The 10645-nt window shown below is 48.8% G+C and overlaps 1 protein-coding gene across 1 annotated transcript in view; it reads left to right on the top strand.

Moving 5' to 3' along the window:
* Positions 1 to 847: 847 nt before the first annotated feature.
* The window catches only part of KRT80 (keratin 80), a 19343-nt gene continuing 9545 nt past the window's right edge, over positions 848 to 10645 (top strand). The window contains exons 1-3 of the mRNA XM_006031728.3: positions 848 to 1926; positions 6343 to 6557; positions 10540 to 10600. Coding sequence (XP_006031790.2) covers positions 1387 to 1926; positions 6343 to 6557; positions 10540 to 10600 — 816 coding nt within the window. The 5' untranslated portion in view covers positions 848 to 1386. The remainder of the gene's footprint in view (positions 1927 to 6342; positions 6558 to 10539; positions 10601 to 10645) is intronic.

Raw genomic sequence — 10645 nt, 5'->3', positions numbered from 1 at the left:
TGATATGCTCTTTTTTACTTTCTTAAAAAGAATTTGCATTAATGTGTCAGCTGGACAAAAATTCATTTTCAAAAAGAGGAGGGGAACCAACATTTCAGGGAGGTGAACTTTATTGAGATGGCCTACTGGGCTTTTTCCTTTTAGAGCTTACACTTCTCATTGTCTGCACACAATCACCTTTGCATACAAACTATTCTATACAATCACATGATTTCTTAAGTTCAAAATCAAGTTTTTAATTTTATAGAAACTGGGAGTTTCAACTGACCAATTCATTCATCTTCCGGGGAAGGTCCAGCTAGCGGGGGAACAAACCAATGTGGAACGAAACGAAGTTCCAAATGGAAATTGAGAGTTTGGGGCACTTCCGACAAAACCTTTCCACAAGGAAATACCAGGCAGCCCTTTCCCTGAAGGCCTCAAGATCGAAAGAGATGGTAGAAAGGAAGTATGATGTTATCCCAGTGGGATTTTCAAAAGTACTTAGGCAGTGAGAAGCCTTGGAGGTTTTTGAGATTCCCCAGTGGGTGGCTTGAAATGCCAAAATGCCTTAAGGCATGTTGGTTGTAGCCGTGTTGGTCTAAGGACACAGGCAGACAAGGTTCTTCGGGTAAATCTGGTGTCTTCTATTAGACCAACTCAGATAGTTGGGAAAATTCTTCTTTGCAAGCTTTTGGGTATAAACACCCTTCTTCAGGCAGAGGTGAGCACAAAACAACCCGCAGACACTCACTGTGCCTGAAGAAGGGCGTTTGTACCCAAAAGCTTGCAAAGAAGAATTTTCCCAACTATCTGAGTTGGTCTAATAGAAGACACCAGATTTACCCGAAGAACCTTGTCTGCCTGTGTCCTTAGACCAACACGGCTACAACCAACGCCCCTGAAACATGGAAGATATTGAATTTGCCGTCTGAAATGAAAATGCCTTAAAAATCTCCGGGTGTCGACGCATAGCTTGTTTTTGAAAATAGGGTTTGGGCTCTTAAATGCTACTGACAATTGTAACTTTGCCGACCTGCCTGTCACAATTACAAGCGATTCGAAAAGCTTTGCTTTTCAGGTGCCCCACTCGAGACACCTTAAGAAGGCCTGGCTTTTAGAAAGCCGCAGGGCCTCTGCAAATAAAAATTAAAAATAAAAAAAATCAGACCTCTTCGTGGTACTTCCAACTGGGTACTCAAAGTCACTGGTTCTGTGACCATATGGGTTAAAAGGCTTCAGAGCCAAGAACCAACCCCACATTCCTGAATCCATCTCTCCCGCCTTAGCTACAAGCTAAGCTGGAGCTTAAAGCCTGTTGTTTTCATCACCATTTAAGGATGAGGAAGCCGGCGCTTCGCAGCACGTGAGAACCAGCTGCGAGTGATTTAATTTCTGTGTGTGTGCATGCTCTCCACCCAAATAAGCTCCAAAAAGGAAGGAGGGAGCAGGGTGAAAAGAAAACCCAACAGGTTGATCTGGATTACCTCAGTGGTCACACCCACCCCGCTTAATGAACATAGGAGAACAGGTGTTTGCAATGCATTAGCTCAGGGGAGGCAGGAGTTCAAACGTGCCACTTCTCTTCTTCCCCCCGCAGCAGCAGGCAGCTTGGGGCCCACCGCCGGGATGGACACCCCTTCCAAGGCATTCAGCACCAGCTCGCTCTCCTCCGGAGGCGCCTCGGGAAGGATGAGCAGGGCTAGCTCCATCTTCGCTGCCGTGGACTGCAATGGCTGCAGCAGCCCTGGAAGCACAGCCAGCCGAAATTTCAGCTCCGCCAGCCTCAGCGGAAACAGGCCTTCTGCCTACCCGCCCCTGTCGGTGGACAAGACCCTCTTGACGCCGCTGCACCTGGACATCGACCCCAGCTTCCAGGCCATGAAGAACCGGGAGAAGGAGGAAATCAAGGTCCTCAACAATCAATTTGTGGCCTTAATCAAACAGGTAAGAACAGCTCCAGCTTCTGGTGGCCAGGATGGAGCGGATAGATACCCTGCCGGTTGTCGGGGACCTCTCTGGAGCAGATGAATGCCCAGGGTTCTCAGCGAGGTGCTCCTGGGCTCTACGTGTTAGTCTAATTTTCCCAATTTGTTCTGCCTTCCCATGGGTTTGAATCATCATTAGCTAATTCTGGCACAGGCCCCATGCTGGAGCATCTGAGATCCCCGTGAGGCCTCCTGCTAGTAACTGTCCTGGTGGACCACTGGGAAACTCAGACCCTGGGTTGGATCTGGTACTTGGCTCAGCACCACAGACAGGGGCTGTGAAGACGGGGCATGAAAGAGAGGGCATTGGTTTCAACCAAGTGACCAGAGAGCCAATGCAACAGCCAAGGTCAGTAATGCTGCTTAAAGTGCCTACTATGCCCATTTTCCAGAGGCTGGAGGAGAGACGTGAAGCATAGAAGGAAGGGAAACCACCTTCCTCTGTGAAGGCCCGGGGTATCTTGGGCTGCAAGGCCAGTGAAGGAAGTTTCCCTTTCATCTACGAGTCAAGAGAAGGCAGAACATTTTCTCAGAGGAAAACAATTCATCCGCAGGAGGCAGGTTCCTGCAAAGCCCTGCGTCTCTGTAAACAGATAGTAATCTCCTGAGAGAGGATTGCTTCACGGGGGTGTATCAGGCAGGCAGGCGATGCCAAAGTGCTGCTTTGTTTTGTTTTAAAACCCAGGGCAGGCCTGTGAATGAGCCTCGCGAGGTCCCCTTCCCAGCACCATGCATCCGTTCTGCACAGATGCCAACAGCGCCTGCTGGCACAAGCGACCACCCAGATGTGCAACGGTGCTCACTTGAGTGTGCAAAAGGCCATGCACATTTTCAAGTGCCCGTGCTGACAATGCTCCTACATGCACGGGGCTTTGAAAATACCTGCTGGGTGAATTTTACCCCAGTGCAGAAAGGCCGGCACGGAGGCCAAGGCACCAGTGAGTACTGGGCTCGAGCAGGATTTAAGGGGTGCAGCTGAGCAGGTGCCTTTTCTGTTGAAGCAGTGAGCGGAGCAGCCCTGGCAAAGCAGCTTTACTTTAAAATGCTGCAATTCATCTGTTTGGCATTGCTGATCCCTGGTTGAGTCCCGATGTGTGAACCCAGATGGCAGCTACCACGCATCAGCGCTCTGCTGAGCTCTGCTCGGCTGCTGACTGCCCTCAGAGAGGCTGTAGGTGCTAAGTGTTCCCTGTGCGAGTGTGTGTGGCTGGGCGGATAAAAGCTGGTTGGTGGCTTCCCCCTCCTGACATCTTCTGGGGCCTCAGACATGGAGCAAGAAGGCTCCATGAGCAGTATGCTTGGCTAATCCTTCTGCTCTGTGCCCAGAGATGCTGCTGGAGGGAAAGCAAGCTAATGTTGCAGTCCTCTCCCCTCCACCCCCTACTAAGCATATGGAAAAGGACTCTAGGAAGAGCATGGCATGCTCTCCCCTCCATCCAGATGCAGGACAGAAAGTTTGCAGCTATCTGTATATCCCAGGAGCGGCAGCAATGAGCAATGCTCCCTCCAACTGGGGTACCAGAGCAGAGCAGCTAAGATGTCCTGTGGCAGCTCTGGAGGCACAAACTCAAGCTCTGCTCTTTTGTGGTGGTCTCAGACAAGAGGATCTGGGATTTGAGAGGCCTGGGGATCCATTTCCCCAGGCCGCTGTCAGCAGCCCCATGACAGCATCATTCTGCGGTACTCAGTGAGGCATGGAGAGTGAGCCAGCTGCCCTGTATACCAAAAACCTGGCTTTTGCCAGGACCTTCTGAGCCCTGCATCCATCTGTGGGACTCTGCCCAGTGTTTCAGGTCAGACCTTCCCATAGGAACCACTGCATCTAGTCTTCAAACTGGGTCCTTTAAAACATAAGGAGCCTTCAGGGATGAGAGAGGATGGTCTAGTAGCTAGAGGCGCTGGACTTGGGGCCTCAAGAGGCCTGGGCTCTTCTCCCACCTTTGCAGTCCTGGCTCCTTTGCTTCTTCTGAGATGGAAGATGTTCAAGATAGATGTGCCCCTTGCATAAAGGCAAGCACTCAGAGCTTTGACTTCTTTGATGCTCATGCATGTCTTGGTGGGATCTCCTTGCAGGAGAATGAGTCTCTCAGTCCCAAGAACCTCAGTATTTTGATCTCTCCCCTGCCCTGCAGAAAGGTTGTGGAGCGTCTGTCATGGCAGAGCTTAAGTGCGAGCTCAGGCAGGGATGGTTTAGGCTCCAGGGGTGGGCAATTATTTCGGGCGGAGGACTGCTTACTGAGTTTTGTCAAGTCATCAAGGGCCACATGACAGGTAGCCAGAGGCAGATAAATATTCATTTTCTAAATTTTTTAGGGACCCCATGGGCTGGATAGAATGGCCTGGCGGGCCGCATCTGGCTCACAGGCCACATTTTGCCCACCCCTGGTAGACACCGAGGAGAAGGGGCTAGGTGGTTTCGTACCACCCCTTCAAGCTCTGTTTGTATGTGGTCACATATTTGCACCCAGCACTTGCCTGTGAGCCACCAAAGTGAGACTCCTGATCTTCCCTATTACTCCTTTTATGACAATACCTTAAAGTCACATGTGCAAAGGGGTGCGCTACCGAATAATCCAGAGAGAACCAGGAACAGAGCAGAAAGGTAAAACGCAGTCTTTTAGCAGATGCTATCCCAAAAGGCAACACAGCTTTTCCATCCCATGGAAACATGAAAGGTGATTCAGCCCACAGCTACTCAATATACAGGACTGGCAGGGGGTGACACCATCACATACACGATGCTGTACCTTTTCATATGAGAAGGATGGATGGGATGTTGTGGAGGAGCATAGATTTCATAGATTTCATAGACATCAGGGCTGGAAGGGACCTCGGAAGATCATCGAGTCCAGCCCCCCGCCCAAAGGGCAGGAAGTCAGCTGGGGTCATAGGATCCCAGCAAGATAAGCATCCAGTTTCATCTTGAAGGTGTTCAATGAAGGCGCTTGAACCACCTCCGGTGGCAGGCTGTTCCAGACCTTGGGGGCTCGGACAGTAAAGAAGTTCTTCCTTATGTCCAGCCTGAAACGATCTTGAAGTAGTTTGTGACCATTCGACCTCATCATCCCTTGGGGCGCTCTGGTGAACAAACGTTCCCCCAGATGCTGGTGGTCACCCCGATAAACTTGTAGGTGGCCATCAGATCACCCCTGAGCCTGCGCGTTTTCAGGCTAAAGAGCCCCAGGGCTCTCAGCCTGTCATCGTAGGGTCTGCTTCCCTGACCTCTGATCATGCGCGTGGCTCTTCTCTGGACTCTCTCAAGCTTCTCCACATCCTTTTTGAATTGTGGAGCCCAAAACTGGACACAGTACTCCAGCTGCGGCCTCACTAAGGCCGAGTACAGGGGGAGAATGACGTCCCGGGATTTGCTTGAGAAGCATCTATGGATGCAAGCCAGTGTTTTGGTCGCTTTACTAGCCGCCGCATTGCATTGCAGGCTCATGTTCATCTTGTGGTCAATGATGACCCCCAAGTCTCTTTCTTCCATAGTGCTAGCCAACATAGCACTGCCGAGCCTATAAGGATGCTGCGGGTTTTTTTTCCCAAGGTGGAAAAAAAAAATTGCTTTCCCAAGGAGCAATTCCTCCTGATGGATTTAAAGCCACGATCTACTACTGGAGGCAATTAACGGTAGATTAAAGTGATTGCAGACATTTGGTTTGTACACAGAGCAGGGAAAGGGGGGAGGGGGGGCAGTGGTTAAATGCTTGAAGCTGGCCCAGTGCTTTGGAGATGCTACCGCTGCAGGACTGCCAAGCATTAGCACTAGATCACAAAGTTTAGGGAGATTTAAATGGATGGTGGATGGCAATACAGTGCTCTCCATAACCAGGCTTCCCTACCCCAATGGCTGGCCAGGATTATGGATTATTCAGTAGAGCTCCAGAGCTGGGCATGTTGTTTTACATTACAAGCCTCAAGTCCGATTCATTATTCCAGCTTTACCCCAGTGTAAACCGATTTCCTGGCATATGCTGCAGTAGTGACTAAGGTCCATGGTTGCATTTTAGGGCCAACGGTTCCTAGTGGCATCTTCTGTGAAGCAAGTGTCACGTGAAGCCATGCAAGCTGAGGAATATCATAGCAGACTGTGGTGCCCAAATTCCCCAGCTAAGAAACAAACCTCAGTCATGCTGGAGGCCCAGATAGTCAGAGGTAATTAGGCAAACTCCTGTTTAGGAATCTGAATCCCCGTGTCCAGCCTCTGTATGCTCAAATCAGCAAAAGAGGCAGGAATATTGAAGCTTAGGTTGAGATTTGCCTCTTGAATTCATGCAGGGAAGTCCAGGCTGTCAGCTTTGGAGGTCCGCAGCCCCATGGTCCCGTGCGGTCCCAACCACTAGCCTTCCTAAAATCTCTGGATACTGTTCTGCAGGTCCAAAGCCTGGAGCTGCAAAACAAGATGCTGGAGACCAGGTGGGACTTCCTCAAAGATCAGGACAATTCCAGCTCTGAGGTGGACATCAAGTGCATCTACGATGAGTACATGGGCAGAATGGAACAAGAGATGAAGTCGATTGACCAAGAGAAAGAAGAGCTGGAATCCGAGCTGACAAAGGTGCTGGATTCAATGGACGACTTCCGAGCCAAGTAGGTATCTACACATGTTCATTCAGAATAGGAGGTAAATCTTCTACCTATTGCCAGGTATCAGGTCCACCATATGGCATAAGCAACAGAAAGAACATGAAGTTGCTCTAATGCATACATCCCATTATGGATACTAATAAGCACAGAGGGGGCAGATGAGCTTTCCATAGTGGAAAAAACCAAACACAGTTCCTTACTCTTTTCCTGTTTAATGACATTAAAGACAAGAGGGAAAGGGTACAAGGGAATCCACAGAGAAAGAAATAGCGAGCAAGATACTAAGGAGAAGCAGGATACAGGGGAACTAGGTGATAGACTTATGCTTGGGGGAGTATTGCAGCAGAGGCACAGAGAGGAATATTCCTGTGAAAGATTTCCACCACGCATGATAGATAGATAGATAGATAGATATGGGTTGGGTTATTAAAATAATGTCTTGATCAAAATTGGTCATTTGACCAAAAAGCCATTTTCCATGGAAAATCTACAAGCCACTGCAATGAAAAAAAAAGTTCTCAATCTCTAAGGACCTGCTTCAGCCAAGTACAGCAACCAATCGATCCAAACCCCAAAGGAAAACAGGGACCTATGAGCACAAAGCCCAGCACACCGACCTTCTCCAGACATTTCATTCCAAGCACAGCCAAGCAGGGATGGCTGAAAAAGCAGCCTCCCAACTTGCCCCAAGTCAAGAAAGGCTGATGAGCTTCATTTTAGTTCAATTTACAGAGAAGCTGGTGCAGGACACCTTAGCAAGCCAATGATAGAGCCAGGAACGATGCCCAGGAGATGTGGTTCTTAGTCCTGTGGTCTAATCATTCCCTCCAGTGACAAGGCACAGAGGCGCTGCGGATCTCTCTAGGAATTCGCATAAGTAGCCATTGTTACCAATATTAGAATATAGCTAATATCCTTTAAGGGATGTTGCTTATTCCACCATCTGCATGGTAACAAGAACTCTGCAGAAGTCCCAATGAGTGTTGTGCTAGTTCTTACAGATCTAGGCAGCTCTAATTCCTCGATATACATACAAACATATTCTCCTAGCCCTACAGATCACAATCTCCAGCAAAAAGATACCTCTCTTTTTATGCAGTGGGGTCAGCATATCCCAGGCAGGCAGAGAGACATAAATACGCCTGTCTGTGCTGATGCGCCTCATGTATTACCTACAATTGATGCTTCCTTTCTTCAATGCGCAAGTTTTTCCCCCCCATGCCTCCTCCACTGGTCCATAACCTGCAGTGGGCCTTGTCCATGGTCTGAAGGAGGTGATTAGTCTCATCAGTATGTAGTCAAGTTTCATCACTATCACAATATTAACCCCGAATTCCAGGAATAAATGAATTCCTGGGCATTGCCACACTGGTTGCAGTTCCACCTTGGTGGGGCAGTGAGCTTTCAGCAGAAGTGTGACGACTACATGCAAACCTGGATCCAAATCAAGTTGCAATCCCCACCTACACATCAGTCCTCTTACCCCCCTGCTAAAGGGCTGGCCCATTGGACCACCTGGCTTCCTGCAGTAAATGGTCTCATGGCTGTAGACTAAAGAAGTGGTAGGGATTTTGTGAACACGTTGAGACAGCTTTTCCCAAGGGAAAAAAAAAAAAAGCTTGGGAGAAACTTGCTGCCGGCATGACTAGGGTAACCGCTACATTAATACCTCCTTTTTTAATTGCCATATAATCCGCACATAACATAAATCAGTTTCTCATTAGACACAGTGCAGTAGCTAGAATCTGTTCTCACTGCCAGAGCCTGGCACCACCCTTGCTCAGTCGCGTTCCCTGAAACTCCCAAGCCAAATTTGCAAGAGCGGGGGGGTCTTCCAGATTAGGCCTCTTAGCTGTTGGTCCCAGCCACCTCAGAGCCAGGTCACCAACTGGGGTGAGATGAAGTCCAGGGTGCAAAGGTGATTTGCATCAGCTGAGCAGCTATGTACTTGCCTAACCAGAAGCTGATGTGCAGTCACACCTGCACAAGTGCCTCTCGTGTTCCCAGGGTGTTGGTTGTAGCTGTGTTGGTCTGAGGATATAGGCAGACAAGGTTCTTTGGCTAAATGTGGTCCAACTAAATAGCTGCAAAAATTACTCGTTGCCAGCTTTCAGGCAAAGAACATCAAACACCAGCAGACTCTGCCTATGCCTGAAGAAGGGTGTTTGTGCCCGAAAGCTGGCAAAGAACATTTTTCCCAACTATTTAGTTGGTCTAATCCAGGGGTGGGCAAAATGAGGCCTGCGGGATGGATGCAGCCTGCCAGGCCATTCTATCTGACCCACGGGGCCCCTAAAAAATGTAGAAAATTAATATTTATCTGCCTCTGTCTGCCTGTCATGCGGCCCTCGATGGCTGGCCAAAACCCAGTAAGCGGTCCTCCACCTGAAATAATTGCCCACCCCTGTTCTAATCAAAGATATCACATTTACCCAAAGAACCTCGCCTGTCTCTTGTTCCCATACATGCACAGATCCTCAGTTTGCATGTACAGCATGTCACCTGCATGTCCAGATGTGGGAGTTTTAGATTCATAAGCACCCCTCTACCCAAGTCAATCACGGGTGTTGCACTGCATCTTACCTATTCCGAGGAAGGACGTCCCCACAGCTCAATGACATTTGCAAGCCAGGGGGGAAGTAGAGCTGGAAGAGAACTCAATTCAGTCCCTTTGTGGACTGGTCCACCCCTAACCCATGTAGTGCAGCCTTGCCCAGAAGTTTTGCTTACCTTGCTCCATTGCAGAGCAACCAGTCACATCATACTCAGTTCTATGTGACTGCCACACAAGAACTCAGGATTATCTGTACAGAGGTAGCCACCATCTGTTTGCAGTCTGAAAGGAATACTTAGCCCTGCCAAGAGCCACCTCTGGGTTCCTAGCCCTTCCAGCGCTAGAGAAGACCCCCCACCCACCCACCCACCACCCCTGTAGGTGTATTGCTTGCTTTGCTGGCTCTACCGCAATCCCGTTTGATGATTGTTTGTTCCGTAAATGAAATGACCTCAGCACCCTGCAATGCACAAAGCCTTTTTTGGCAGGCTGAGGCAGACAGGGGGTAGGGTGAGGCCTCAGCAGAATGAAGGAGCATAGTATCAGACTATAATTAAGCACAACACGTGCGTGGTGGCAGCGTATCTGCCATTCCAGTTTGGGAGCAGAAAAACCAGAACAGCCAATGCGTCTCCCATCATCCATACCATCAGGGCTTATGAAACAGGTAAGTACTGCAGTAAAGTGGAAACAATGTCATTGCTTGTTTTTTGGTTTTGTTTCCACATCTTCCCCCGCCCCCATTGCTCATCTTCTTCCCCTGCATCCGAACTGCTTTGGGTGCTTAAGTTAGCCCTTGAGGTGTAAAAAAGTCTTTCTGGTACAAGTTTTTAAAGCCCCTAGCACTAAGGACCGTGGCTTGAAACAGGAACTAAGGAGGAATGCAATGCAATTATTATTAATACACCTTTGTTGGGCAAGGTAATTCCTTTATCATTTAAATTCAAGGTATTATTTATGAGTTAAACTCTCTCACCACCCAGTAAAATTGCAATTATGCCTTGTATTGAGGCCGCATTTGCATCACAATAGCATGTGCTAATGAATGATTAGCACAGGATAGGAGCAGCGTATGCTATAGAAGGCTTTTTGCCACCATAGCAAGCCAGAAGCCTTCATCACTAAAAGTGCAAACTGCACAGATTGGACTTAGACAATCAGTATTCTCCAAAACATTGCAACCAACTCCTCCTCCTCCTCCTCCTCCAGAACAGGCATAGCCTCCATACATCATCTGCTACAAACTCAAGGCCCATTTGCATTTCTAATAGGACACCGGTCCAGTTGGGGATGAGGTGACATCTCTGGACTAAAGCAAACATGTGTGCCCTGCTGATCCAGCCATAAATGGGTAGAGCCAAACTTCACAGCCCTAACTATGATTGTGAGCTTAATTCTCCAAGATTTCATCCCAATCTCCTCTCTCTGTAGATACGAAGGTGAAATGCAATTGCGCAATAGCTTGGAGTACACCTTCCTGGAGCTCAAGAAGGTCAGTAGCAATGGGCTAGATGTCTGCCTGTTTCTGTCCAGGCTG

The sequence above is a fragment of the Alligator sinensis genome, unplaced genomic scaffold, assembly GCF_000455745.1.
Source record: "Alligator sinensis unplaced genomic scaffold, ASM45574v1 scaffold551_1, whole genome shotgun sequence".
Classification (NCBI taxonomy): domain Eukaryota; kingdom Metazoa; phylum Chordata; order Crocodylia; family Alligatoridae; genus Alligator; species Alligator sinensis.
The sequence above is the reverse complement of the archived record's forward strand: the minus strand, read 5'-3'. Positions and strand labels throughout refer to the sequence as shown.